The 14,353-nt window shown below is 39.8% G+C and overlaps 1 protein-coding gene across 4 annotated transcripts in view; it reads right to left on the reverse strand.

Moving 5' to 3' along the window:
• Nucleotides 1–14,353, reverse strand: part of PIKFYVE (phosphoinositide kinase, FYVE-type zinc finger containing) — a 61,779-nt gene that overhangs the window by 16,059 nt on the left and 31,367 nt on the right. For all 4 annotated transcript variants that reach the window (XM_068685879.1, XM_068685877.1, XM_068685876.1 and 1 more), the window contains 11 exons: nt 12,878–13,007; nt 12,412–12,592; nt 11,063–11,137; nt 10,292–10,399; nt 8,877–9,017; nt 8,293–8,419; nt 6,045–7,231; nt 3,896–3,996; nt 2,660–2,731; nt 1,990–2,161; nt 521–699 (listed from right to left, as the gene is read on the reverse strand). In XM_068685879.1, the coding sequence (XP_068541980.1) occupies nt 521–699; nt 1,990–2,161; nt 2,660–2,731; nt 3,896–3,996; nt 6,045–7,231; nt 8,293–8,419; nt 8,877–9,017; nt 10,292–10,399; nt 11,063–11,137; nt 12,412–12,592; nt 12,878–13,007 (2,473 nt within the window). The remainder of the gene's footprint in view (nt 1–520; nt 700–1,989; nt 2,162–2,659; nt 2,732–3,895; nt 3,997–6,044; nt 7,232–8,292; nt 8,420–8,876; nt 9,018–10,291; nt 10,400–11,062; nt 11,138–12,411; nt 12,593–12,877; nt 13,008–14,353) is intronic.

The following is a 14,353-nucleotide window of genomic DNA, read 5'->3' on the forward strand; positions in this document are numbered from 1 at the left end:
GGGTACTTGTCAACATGTCTGGAACATTAGTTACCTTTAGTAGCACATAACACCTTCATCATTTATCTCAGGAAAAAAGTAAAACCACAGATCACGTTGCAAAAATGAAGTTCTAAAAGTATTACAGATTAAACAGAAGTGTTTCCCTTCTTTATCATATACTGGCACAATTCATTTTTCAGAATATTTCCCATCCCATCCATGACAATGATGGGACCTGCAAAGCCCCCTGCAAACCAGCGAACAATTCTTCATTTGTAGTTACAGTGCAGTCATGCTATCCCATGCTGTACTCAAAGCGAAGGACACATCTGAAGAATCCTTACTAGAGCCATGCACTTCATATATGCGTGTGTGTGTAACTTCTCTAGCCCTATATATATATGTGTGTATATATATATATATGTGTGTGTATATATATATATGTGTGTATATATATATATATGTGTGTGTGTATATATATATATATATATATATACACACACACATACACACACGTATTTTAAGTAGTGAACCTCACCTGAAAGATGCCACCATCTGATTATAGGAAAAATATTGGTGATAGTCATGGTGAATGGAATGACCACAAGGCTCCACATTGGCCCTTCGAGTGTACTGGTGCCCATAGAATCTCAGCTCGAGGTATTTTGCAAAAGACATAGACCAAGAATCATTGGAAAGGGGAACAACTGGTGTCACCTGAAATCAAAAGCAAAGTGCCTTAATTTCACCCTTCAACTAGGATTAAGGACAGGCTAACCTAGACTGTAATCTAGGTATTTCAATTATCAGAAGCACACACAACCCTGAAAGATACCAAACAACAACAACAAAGACAGTGTTTATACAAAGCTAAGCCCAACACACAGATGGATGCAATAAACTGCATAAGCAACAACTGCTAGTTGATGATAACAGGTGCTTAGTCAGGGGAGTGCAAATACATCCTTAAATCTGGGATGCTGTTGCTGTTTCTCTGCATAGAGATAGTTTCCAGCAGTCCAGTCGCCAGCAGCAGTTTCATTGCATGCTTCTTCCCTGGTGATTCTTCACCTATGAATACTGCAGAGCAACATCAGCATATATTTCAACTTCAGCAGCGCTTGCAAGCTTAGAGTAGCCATTTAAACATACCTATTAGCCACAAGCTTATTAGTGTTTACATGAGCATACAGAAATAAGAGGTTATAGAACAGGTATACACACAGCAGCATAGGGCTTGCCTTCAGCAATTACATTAACTTCCTCCAGATATCTTTACATCCAACACCTATGTTTAAACCAGCATAAGTACGTGAACTGAGTCATTTGCATGGGTAATTAAGATGCTTTAAGTTTGAGGCATTGCGTGAATCTTGTTTAATTAAGCTTTATTCTTGTCTTAGAAGGCTCTTAAGATTAACAATAAGTTTGGCCAGAGATGAGTATCCAACTGACAATGTTTTCTTAGCTAAATTAAAGAACAAGTTTCAGATAGTACACAGATCTTGCAACCTTGCGGTTTTTCATCTTTCTAATGAAGATTTTATTTACTTTCTAATGACTACTAAAGGAAGTCTAGACATCACACTGACTCAATACAGACTGTCCAGTCTAAAATAGATTAAAGAACACCAAGTGGTTTTAGCCAATTACTAAGCCAGTAGGCCTCAGCATCTGCCCTTCCCTATATGCACATTCTTCTGATGCTTGTATAGATTCACTGCAGGGAAGAGACAATGCTCTTAGTCTCTTAAAGAGAACTCTAGTTTTTCTATGTGTCAGAAATTTGTTTCCACCACGCTATGTCTGTTTCACCCTCAACAGCCACAATTCTACAAGAGTGATTTGTAGAAACATGAGAATATCTGTACTAACAACAGGCTTTGTACAAGTTTAGCCACAGCTCCAAGGATAAGCACTTTCTCAGAAATCCTCTTTCCACACACACCCAATCACAACAGGAATACTAAATTGGAATAGCAATGATTCTTAAGCCCTCATCCTTACCTGTTTGCACAGTCTACACCAAGAGTAAGTAAGAATTGTGTGTTGGTACCCAGGAACTGGGGAGTCCAGCTCCTTTAACACAATTTGCACACATCCTTGCCCATGTACGAAACGACGAATGTGGTGAACCATTGGTGTTTCACAGAACATGCTGGGGCACTGGTAGGAAGGCCTTAAAGAGAAAGACGGAAATGCTTATGATCATACGTTAGGCACTGTTGAAGAGCTGATTCAACACCTTTAGTATGCTTTTTAACGTCACAGTACTATTTATCTTTACTGTAAAAGTTTCCTAAGCCTTTAACGAAGGCTGTTTCTGCAGAGTTTACAGAACTCTTTATGAATTTACAACTCTTGCTTTGTAATCTTTGTAAATTTTTTTTTATTAATGGAATAAATAGGCACAAGGCAGAAGTAGGGAAGTAGTGGATGTATTTGCTTGTAAGAAGCAAGCATGAGGAAGTGAAACAGGAACTAGGTTTAACAGTTTACTATAGCATGCTCATAAAGCAAAGGGAGCAGCAAATTTAGGGTGTAAGCTTTCCTAGAATACAACAGGCTCATGCTAATCTGAGTGCACAGGAAGTAGGGTCTATAAAGAAAGCATCAGTTCAACCTGAGCTGTTAAAGGCTTTTGGTTTGTTTAGAATGAGATTTACTATTAATTCACCTGAAACAGTAACGCTCCAGAAAGATCCCTAGTGTCAGATCATTTTTCCCATAGAATTCCATGGTCACAATCCTAAAGCAGAGAGAAAATAAAAGCTTTAGATGGAATATCCTGCCACTGCTGGCTGTGCAACAGCCTTGAAGTACACATATCTGTACCTTCTGCTTAGTTGTTCTCAGCCCTGTATACCAAAGGCTATTTTTCCCCGCCTCTTGACTACTCTTCCCAGATCTCTGCTGTCGAGTTTGCTAATAATGAGATTTAAATTCTTACTAGAACAACTTTAAACTTGACATTTAAAAGTGGAACACAATTCAATTGCTCTTTTGAAGATCATGTTCAAGAACACCTAGGCATACAAGTCTAGGCACAGCTTGAAGCCTTGGACATTAACATTTAAACAGTACACACAGTACATAAAAAAAGCCTAGAAGTCTTAGATAAAATTTAAGAACAGCTTTAAATTTAATAGCAGCTTTCATTTCTCAGAATCTGAAGTGACCAAGCCACTTGAAATGCATAAGTAACAATTTAAGTCTCAATTCAGACATTTCTAACTATCACTACTTTATATCCCTTTATCACTTCTTTTTAAGAAGCTCAACATTTTTTTTGTTCATTCCTTAGCTTTTACAGAGGAAGATTTAGATTTCCTGTACGAGAGACATCTCTGTATTTTCGCCTGAGCTAGGTGAAAGACCTGTCCAAGGAGCTATGCTAAAAAAAGTCATAAATTGCAACATAATCAACAAGTTATAGCCCTCTAAGCTAAAACTACAGTTAAAGCTTAACCTTGTTAACTTTATGAGACAGGGAGTAATATATTCAAATGCCACTCTCACATAATACAATTCAGAAGTAGTCTAAGATTCTTCTTCAAGATTTATTTTTGGGCTTGGACATTCTTCTTTGTTTATATAGAGTAACTTTGCCACACATGACTGCACAGTGTCCTTGCTACACTTACATTACTCTGCAAAAAAAAGTCCAACTAACGCATTCAGTTTCAGGCTGAGCTTTCTCCTTCATACCTGATGGATTAGAAAGGCTGTGGAATATTGCTCTGGACCCACCTAATCAGGCAAGATGAAATTTTGGCAACGGTTCCCATTAGAAGATGGTCACAACCTACCAAGAAGTCCTCAAAGAAGTACTTCTATGAAGTGAGCACTAACCTTGCCTTCAGAAACAAAAAAAAGATAACTACACATGCTGTAGAGTAGTAGTTTTTCATACCAGGGGCTAACACAGGCACTTGGAGCATTGCTGGACTGCGCAGAAGAGCTACTGAAGAGAACACAGAGTCTCTGATGGTTTACTGGACTCAGACAATCCACCTGGTAGAGAGAAAACAGCTCATTCACTGGTTACAGACACCTCCATCCACACACATAACCAATGACAAAATATTATTCCAATACTTTTATTTAAGTTTAAAGCCCAGTTTGTTCCTTTTCTACAAATTAATCCTAAATTTACCTGAAGCTCAAAGATAATGTAAGTTCTGTCATTTTTAGAAGCTGTAACTAATACATATAATATAAACAACGTAACCATGTTATTGTGGAAAGGAAAACAGAGGGCCAAAACAGAAATCCAAACCCCAAGACAGATGTCCAGAGTCTCCAAGACACTGAATGGTTTAGTGCACCTTAGAGTCAAGTCTTTGCCAGTATATTACACCTCAGTTACTCATTGAGACTACAGGACTTCAAACTTTCTGCCTTTCTCTATAAAGATATTTACCACTCTGCTGCCAGAATGGAACCATTTCCACTTTTACTCCCTACAGAACTATGATGTTACCAAATATTTTTGAGGCTAGAGAGCAGCCCCACAGAAAGGAATCCAGGGGTTCTGGTTGATGGCAAGGTGAATATGCATCAGTGTGCACTGGTAGCCAAAAGGGCCAAAAGTATCTTGGGGTGCCTCAAGCACAGCATTGCTAGCTAGTTGAAGGAAGCGATTTTATCTCTGCTCTGCAGTGGTGCAGCCTCATCTTGAGTACTGTGTGCAGTTTTGGGCACCACAGTATAAGAACATAAAACTATTAGAGTGTCCAAAGTAGGGCTACAAAGATGGTGATGGGTCTAAAGGGGAAGACATACATGCACGAGGAGCAGCTGAGGTCCCTTGGTGTGTTCAGCTCCGAGCAGAGCAGGCTGAGGGGAGGCCTCATGGCGGCCTGCTGCTCCCTCACGAGGGGAACAGAGGGGCAGGCACTGAGCTCTGCTCTCTGGGGACAGCGACAAGACACAAGGAAACAGCATGGAGATGGAAGTTAAGAAAAAGTTCCTCACTGAGAGGGTGGTCGGGCACTGGGACAAGCTCCCTAGGGCAGTGGTTATGGCACTGAGCCTGGCAGAGTTCAAGAAGCATTTGCACAATGCTCTCAAGCCCCATGGTCTGGTTTTTGGGTGGTCCTGTGCAGAGCCAGGACCCAGACTCAATGCCCTTAGACCTTCCTTCCAACTTAGGGTATTGTATGACTTTATAATTTTATTTATAAATTTATACAGCACAGAGCACTCTGATCTAGAGCAACAGCTACTCTTACAGCTTGTTAGATTATTGCCTGTGAAGCTACATAGATTTACATTTAGCATCAATTAAAAGGTGATTTCTACTCATGAACTTAGGAGCTGATAGTGGCTCCAAAATGTACAACTGCTACAAGACCAGTTCTGCTACTCTTGACTGACTTTTTTCCTACATTGCTTCCAGTGCGAGAGAAGTCCCAATACATTTTCCCTCAGATGCAAATTAGCAGCAGTCACGGCAGTTTCCCATACCTTTATATGTTTTTGGTTCCAAGTACATACTCCCTTACTTGGAAGTTCCTAACAAGATCCCACCCTTTCCATTAAGAGATTCTCACATTTCTCCAGATCACCCAAACTTTTGCAAACAATCAAATACTTCAATGTAATTACAGCCTACTGCTGTTTCCATGACACTAATCCCTCTAAAGAGGGCTGAGCATTACACTTTTAGAAATCACCAGTACATGCAGCAGGGAAGCTCAGTTTCAGAAACAAAAGGGTTTTTTTCCCCCCCTCCATGTATTCATTTTCATGAATCAGTTGTGTGCAGCTGAGCTGAAACGTGATTATGGGCTGATTTTGTATGCTTCTCGGGATAAGAGAAAATGGAGCCTCACAGGCTTTACCCTTCTCAGGGAAATTTTGCAGTCCATTTTGCTCTCTCATATCTACCTAGTACCTGGTTAAATTGGTTTAAGTGCCCAGAGTGCTGCGATCCAAAATGTAGATTTGACCCAGTCACAAAAGCCTCCAGTTTAACATTTAGTATTAAACACTAAATGTTCTCTATTACCAGGAAAAAATAATATAACTGTTTTCAATAGCATAGTTTGAATCCTTACCTTATGAGACCAAGAGGATTCACTCTGAGACAGTCCTTTCTCATCCTCTTCAATCCTGCAACCAGTTTTTCCAGTAGGGACACTGGAGGCATCCTTACTTTGGGCAAAGGGATCTGTACTTCTCTGTAGAATCCTCCCTCCTCTGGCCCGATAGTCAGCCAGCATCCTGGCTAAGCTCTGGCTATCACCTAGATGCTCTGCTATTCTAGTGTTAACCAACTCATGGGAAGGTAAGATTTGTATAGCCTTAGTTTGTATACTCCCATTCATCCCTTGTAATCCAGAAAGATCCCGCAATAATTGTCTCTTCCTCCTACTTTCCAATTCCTTGTATTCCTTATTAAGGAGAGGAGACCAATAAACTTGCTCAGGGAAGTATTCTCGGGCAGGGCATCTCATGCCTTTTTCAGTCAAAAGAAATGGTTCACGGAACACCATTACAGGAGAAATACAGAGAATAACGTCTTTCAACTCCTGCTTAAAAGCTGCAGAGTAAGTCTTGAGACGATCCTCAGAAGAAGTTACCTCTTCTGTAACATATAAACCACTATCATCCTGGAGAGGGTCTCTGAAGACTCTCATTTGACTCTTGGATTCCTGCAGATCATCTGCCTGTTGAAGAGGCTCTAGTGGCTGGCTATCCAGAGTGACCAAGTGCTGGTCCATGCCGTGGAGGGGCAGCAGAGAGGTTTCAGGTATTGCAGGAGGTACAGAGTGGAACACTGGAAATGATGAGTCCAATTTGAGGTGCTCCTGCTGTTTTGAGGACGTCATTTCTAGCTGATTGTTTTCTTGGTCACTTCTCTCAAATAATCCTCTTTGTTCAAGCAAAGTGACCTCATGAGATGACACAGACTCTGAGATTGCTGGAAGCTTTTCAGAGGAGAGTTCGATGTCTCTGACTGCTGTGCTGAAATCCTCACCATTGAAGAGGTTCTGTTGTTCATTTTCATCTCCTGGTTCCTCAATAAGGGAGTGAAAAGAGGTGTTTTTTGTCAGAGTAGGGGGCATAGCAAACTCGTCCATAAGGAAAGAGATTTCCAGCTGGGAATGATAAGCCACACAGACCATGAAGATCAGGATCTCTTTCACACGGGCCAGCTCATACTCTGCAGCACCACACAATTTGATAGTACAGCCCAGGTGCTGGGGACACCCTTCAAAGAACATCAGTGTTTTTGTTTGATCTACAAGGAAAATAAACAAAACCAGCAGAGTTAGGATGACAACCTGCTCTTAGGTATCTCACACACTGAATAGACTGTAATGGAGACTGGAAGCAAGAGATACTGGTAGCACATTCCAGCTGCAGAAATTTATATAAAATATACTGAGATATTTATTTTTGCAAGCAAAGCAAGCTTTTGCTAAAAACTCCTCCTGTTTCACAAAAAAAGTCACCGTACAGTCCACAGACCACATAGAATACAATCTGAACAGATTATTCTAAGATCGCTGCAGACTTGGGGACAAGGAATGCAGCAGTGAAGCAAAAGAACCATTATCCTCCCTTGCGTGTTTACTCATCCTTATGTATCAAAGCTTACAAGACTGAGTGAAATTTAGGAGTTAGAAGGGGGTAAGGCAGACCTGAAGGAGAAGAGATGCAAAGACTACATTGCCACAAAAACTGCATCCACATTTGTGTGCCAGCACCATTGGTGATCTGCTAGGTTACTTCCTTTGAAGACTTCCACTACCTACAGGGTGTTACAGAGGAAAAGAAACCTAATTTCTCAAACATGTGCAATGAAAAGACAAGAGTAGAGTAGAGAGAGTGCACAGTTAATCGATCAGAATTTGCCTTGTTGAAATGTGGAAGAATTCTTCATGGTGAGGATTGTTAAACTGCTAAACAGCTGCCCAGATTGGTTGTGAAATCTCCATTCTGCAGTATTTTCAACACTTCGCTGACAAGCCCCTGAGAAATCTGATCTTGCACTGAAGTTAACCCTTCCCGTTTTGAACAGGATGTTAGACTGGAGAATCTCCAGGGCAGTGGAAAGAACCAGTCTAATTAAAATCTAGCATCTTTCATCTTACCAAGAATGGAAGACCTTGTACTTTTTGATGAAGTTTGCGTGCTCAGACTTAGTTCACTGTAGTTCCAAGATGTAACAGAAGTAAAGATGAATAGAAAAGATAATACTTGGTAACACAAAGCACCCAACAGTTCAAACCTTGTTAACAAGAGCAAAACGTTTAGCCTCTTATGCACACAGACTAGGACACGTTAAGATTTACTCACCGTTGGGCAACTGAAACACTTGCATATAAAATTTATGGCAGGTTCCCAAACGTGGTTTAGTCAACAGTTGATCCATTGACATCACTAAGTCTCCCTGGGTCATTCGACTTACTCTGTCTAGCACTTGCTGTGAAAGTGAAAAAGAAAAAGTAAGAATCTACAGCGCAAACAAAACATTAGTATTCTTTAGATCTCTCTAAAAAACATGCCAGGGCTATCCAGACAACCTCCCACTTTGTGAGGTAAACTCTGGATTAAATCCAGTCATTCACATGCACACCCCAATACATACAAAACATAGAAAAGCAGTTTGACAGTTATTACTGGTGAGAGGGAATATTGTAGCATTTCCTACAAATATGACTCAGAGTTAACTAAAACACAGCCAGGGTACAAAGACCTGCCACCAAGGTCACAGCAGAGAGTAGGTAGAAATTAGTGAGGAAAAATTACTTTCTAGGTCTGTCTGTTTTGTCTCCTTGGAAGTGAAGAACATTTAAAAAAAAAAAACACAACACTTGCTACAAATAAAAGTTAGAGATCCACCACAAGATACAGTCTGATGTCTGACATGAAACACTCACCGGCTTGACATTGATGACGAGAGTGATACCATGCTCCAGCAGCATGTCCTGTGCAATTCGGGACACAGTCTTCTCAACAAGGACCAAGTTGGGCCTGACGTCAACTATCCGCTGCACATAGTTCTTCAAGAACTCCCTTTCCTGCAGAAAGAACAACGCATGGCAATTAAATAGAGTAAACCTGTCTAAAAAAACACAATTTAAATGCTTAATACTACTTTCTCACTTATATATTGACCTTTCCTATGGAACAGGGAAATCAGCTACCCAGAAAACACCATCAGTTTTCCATTGTGCACATTTCCCCACCACCCAGTTTATCAGTAGTTTGCTATACACCCTAATCAGGTATAATATAATACAGCTTCCCAAGTCAGGTATTTTCAGTTGTGTTATTGTGACTTTCAGTAGTCAAGTTTTAGAGGTTCTGGGCAAAAGAAAGGTACCACAAAAGCAGTTTGCCATCCAGTAGAAGCTGGCCTTTTCAACTGAACTAGTATTTCTGTAGTATTCTCTGCCATATAGGCCTTAAAGGCAGATATACAAAAGCTTATGATCACGTTCTGAAGCAGATACTGAAACAATCACAGCAACCAGTAGTCAGAAAGAACAGTAGATACTTCTACATTGTCGAGACAAAGGACAGGAGTCAGCTTAAGCTTTTACCGGAAAACCAGCTCACTCTTCAGAAGTAAGTCTTATTAAAGTTTTTATATCTGTAAGTCTGTCTATTAAGCACCAAATGAAAGCTGTCTTAAATGCATTTTAAGGAAACAGACAAAGACAGAAAAAAAAAACTAGCCCGAGCTCAGTAAGGCAGCAAATACCCAAATTACAAATATCCTAACAAAGACCTCAGAACTGATCCTCAGACAGGCATGCAGTACATTAAAGAACGTCCACCCATTTCAGTGTTTTCATACCAAGGCACCTCCCTGCTCTCAAGGGCTGGGCACCTGTTCCAAAGTGACATTTTGTAGTTCATCACTCTATTAGGTTGGGTGTTGTCCCATTTGTTCAAGCTTGACAACGAATAATGTGGGTACAACTGAACTCTCACTTATACTCACTTCTTTAATATTTCTCTGCACACTTAAGCCATGCCTAGCTGTGACTTTCTGAACTGTGTGTTCCTTACACAGTCTATCATTAAAAATGAAAAATGTTTCTTAAAATATTTAATTCAAAGGATCAAGATCTATCAGTCTGATAGATGGCAAAAAACCCTCAGACTACAAGTTTGTACTCTAATCAGTGCAACAGTTTTCCTAGCTAGCTGTTACAAGAGGAAATCTCTTCGATACACAATCCCAATAACTAAAGTCAACCTTACATACCGAATAATCAGACGTGCACTTCAAAAGGGTAAATCAGTCTCAGGCAACTTCAACCATGAACAAAACCATACTTCTTACCTGCAGCACTATGGGGTCTATGCAGGTAAACTTGGTTTCTTCTCGATAGAGGTACTCAATTGAGCATTTCAGCAGAAGAATTTTGGGATTTTTTATGCAAGAGTTCATCTAGGAAAGAAACAAAACAGTTAAAAGACATACAGCTGGAAAAGTAAATAGGGAAAAAAACGTATCAGACTACCCGTGACTGTATTTAAACAGAGGCATCTCAGTTATTCTTTACACCAACTATACATTTTTCTTTTTTATGAGCATGTTACACCCAGTTCTTGGAATTTCACAGCTCCTCTCCAGTAAGAGTGAAGTGTTGGAAGTTTCTGCAGTCCCCTCCCAACTACACCAAGTCACACTAACTCTTCAAATACCTTGGAGCCTCCATTCAGATCACTTCTACTTTGACCTCCAGCTTTAAATAAAGTTTCACTTTATTGTATTGTCAAAGATGATGACCATAAAGGTCTTTTTTTTTCCCGGCTAACCCTTGGGGTAATCATTAGATACATTCTGGAGTGATAGGGGCGGAAAAAATATTTTGCTATACATGCATGAGGAAAGCCTTTTCTCCTCCCTACACTAGAATCTGAGACAAAAGAACACAGCTTTGAAAAGAAACGCATTAAAACACGTTCTCATTCAGGTGCTGTGCAAACTGAAAAAAGCCCATACACCTCCAGATTAGTGAGAAAAGCCTCTAGTGCAAAGGAAGTCACGGGACATTTGTTTCCTCATCATGCACTATAGCCAGCACTCGATTAATCCAGTCTGCATTACCTTTTTGTGGGCAACATTCTTAGTGCAAACAAATCCATTCACCACCATGGAGTCAAACTTCTTTCCACCGGGAATCTAACAGAGCAAAGGAAGCCAAACACTTAGAACTGTTATACATTCCCATAACTTAAATGCTGTAAACCTAACAGAATAGCTATTGTGGCTATTGTGCAAGATTCATCTATACCCTCAATTACCAGATGAAAGACCAGATGCTGTCATGCTGGACATACAACTTTTCGTTTGAAGTCTGGTAAACTAGAAACAACAACATGAAAGCAAGTACTAAGTTCCAGGATCTCCAAGATCCTCCCAGCAAATACATATTTGTGAAATCAAGCACACTCAGGAAGACAGTAAGGGAATGCAAGTTTCTACAGGCCATCAGGACCATATGCCTTTGCACATACCATTTTCACTAATAATGGACAGGAGTTGTAATGACAAAAGAGAATAAACAAACCTCTACTTACTATTTGAACACAAACAGTTGACTGGTGTGCCTAGAGTCACAACCAATTGCAGGAGTAATAAACATGAAACAGATTCCTAATGACATGTTTCAGAGAACATTTCTGGTACTGGCATATAAAAATACTTATGAGAGTTTTCACTTCTGAACATCTGCTTTTTGAAACTGGGCTTCAGGACAGGCAGCATCAGTTGTTGCTGCCTCAAGAGAGCCTACAGAACTGTCAGGAGTGACACAATGCTCTCCTCATATCTTAACTTGCTTATGCAATGCAAAAATAAGCCTGAGCCTGTGAGCTTCAGTGAGGCTACTTCCTTAGAGGTTAGTTTCACATCAGCCTCTGAGAACAAACTCTGCATGCCAGAAGTCCAGCCATACAGTTCAGCAATGTCATCTCTTTGCCATCTGACAGACCTAAATGCACTATCCCATAACAATCAAGTTTTCCTCCACAAAAAGTAATTGCAGTTAGCATGGGAGGAGTTAAATCCTCCATAACAGGGAATTACAGAGCAATACATCAGTATACAGAGTCTTGAAATTTACTTATTCAGTGTTTAGTACCTCTCTAATCCAAGCATAAAAAAAGCAGAAGCCCAAAAGGAAACAAGTCATTACAGAGGTGTTGCTCTTTCCTGCCTTCCGCAGCTTACAGCCTGAAAGACAAGGCCAGCTCCAGGGCATTAAAACACCTTTCCCAGGATACAAAGTTCTTTCTATACAACTTTTCCTAGAAACCCACATTATCTAAATGCCATATTGGCCAACTACACCACTGAGCATGCTGAGGGGAGTGGGGATGACCCTTCTCTTCAAACAGCAGGTGCTGCCAGCAACTCCATACTTTCTTTCCCTACATTCAGTGTCTGAAACTTACTTTTTTGATGTGGACAAACTGGCGGATATCCATGTCATCATCTCTGTTCTTGACATCAGGCCGTACTGTCTGAACTACCTGACAGACCACAGGTACAATGATATCCCTCCATGACAGGGACAGGGACTCATTGTATAGAAGTTGCTGAAGCAGTGCCATCATGTGGTTGTGATTAGCAGAGCTGTAAAAAAAAAAAAAAAAGTGAAAAAGATAAAGAGCAGAGTTCAACTGAAGTCACCTTTCAGAAGTTACTTTCAGCGAGTGGACTCTCTGGTCCTGTTTCAACACAGAAAACCACATGGAAGAAGGCAATCAAAATATACCGTAAAAATGCTGTTTTCTTAATGCAAATTAGTTCATTGTATTGTCCACAGAAGATCAAGTCCTACTGAAAGCTAGTGGAACAGGAGGACTTTAGGAATTGTTACTCAAAATATGCAAATTCTTTTTTCTATATTTTTCTTACAGCAGCCTTTCCATGGCTTGTTTCTCCCCATTCTCTTCCCTCAGCAGATCCAGGTTGCTATGGTGCCAGCCTAATGGTGTGAAAAAGAGTTCTTTGGACTTCTCCTCCACTCTCCTATTGAATAATGACTCTGCAAGAGATAAATGAACGTTGTTAATGTAAAATTTGTTGTTGAATTTCTTCATCTTTCTGAAAGGCTACCTAGAAAATGAAAGAATTTACTAAGACGTAAGTCTAAGCCTCTTGAAAGACTGAGTTTGAGAAGTCATGGTAATAGGAGACCGCAAACAATATCAAGTACAATAGTTTTGAGTACACTGAGGAAAAGAGAATTAGTGAAATTCTTGTACTGGTAGCATACAGCACATAATTTAGTTCCAGAAAAACAAATTAAGACATGAGAAAACAGAAATTACATCTCAGTTTTACCCATAAATAAGCAGCAAATTCAAAATACATTATATATTTATAATACACAATCATAATGCCTTTTAGGTTTAGAATATTAGTCAAAGGCACTAATGTGATCCACAGAAAACTGTTGCTTTAAAAACCTATACATGTAAGTGGCAGTAGAAAGATCAAGTTAATCCATTCAGGCTGCAGTACAAGTAGCCAAAATATCTTGGTAAAGGTCTTGTTTAGCATGTCTGCCAAACACATTAAAAAAATACTATGCTACTGATGAACCTTTACATGACTTGTAGCCCTGAACCCAACCACCACCCCCCTTGCTGGTCTGGTGCAGAGTGAGCTGCAAGCAGGCTGGCTCAACTAGCCTAAGCCACAGTATTTAATACAACAGAATTCTCTTTTCTCTCTGAAGTTTAAGAATTTTCTGTAAAGAAAGTAGCAGAAGTTTTCCAAAAATCTCAGCACATCTTCTCATACCCTTTCACCTATCATATACTCTTCAGTATGTTAAATGGGACGCCAACAAAGGCTGTATCCACTAAATACTTTTTTTTTTTTTTTTAAATCTAAGTGTCAACACGCTGTATTTATTTCTGGTTTTGGAAAGAGAAACCATGTTTCAACAGTGCAGAAGAGTTCCCACTTAGAGGGGGTAACTGCTACTTTCAATCACTGTTTAGTATGCCTTGAAAACATCCTGTGTTTTGCATTACCAAGATTAGAGGTTATTTCATTACACAATAACTCTTTTCAAATTGCAGAAAACTAAGTTATTTCCCACATAGGTATTATGATATTCCAAATCAGAACTTCCCCATTCACATAATGGCTGACTATATTACAAATCTTTTATGCTACTGGTGTGTAACTTCTCATCAGCAAGTATATAAGTCTTCAGAGTTCAATCTTGAAACAACTAAGAGTGCATGATCTGAATGAGAAATCCGTATATAATAACCTGAGCAGGAATACTGGAAAAAAAAAAAAAAAACAATTTACTTCTTCCACGCACTCCATACTCAAAGTTGTCTGTATAGAAGATAAGAGGAATTTAAGCTGGGT

Source organism: Anas acuta, chromosome 6 (genome assembly GCF_963932015.1).
Source record: "Anas acuta chromosome 6, bAnaAcu1.1, whole genome shotgun sequence".
Classification (NCBI taxonomy): domain Eukaryota; kingdom Metazoa; phylum Chordata; class Aves; order Anseriformes; family Anatidae; genus Anas; species Anas acuta.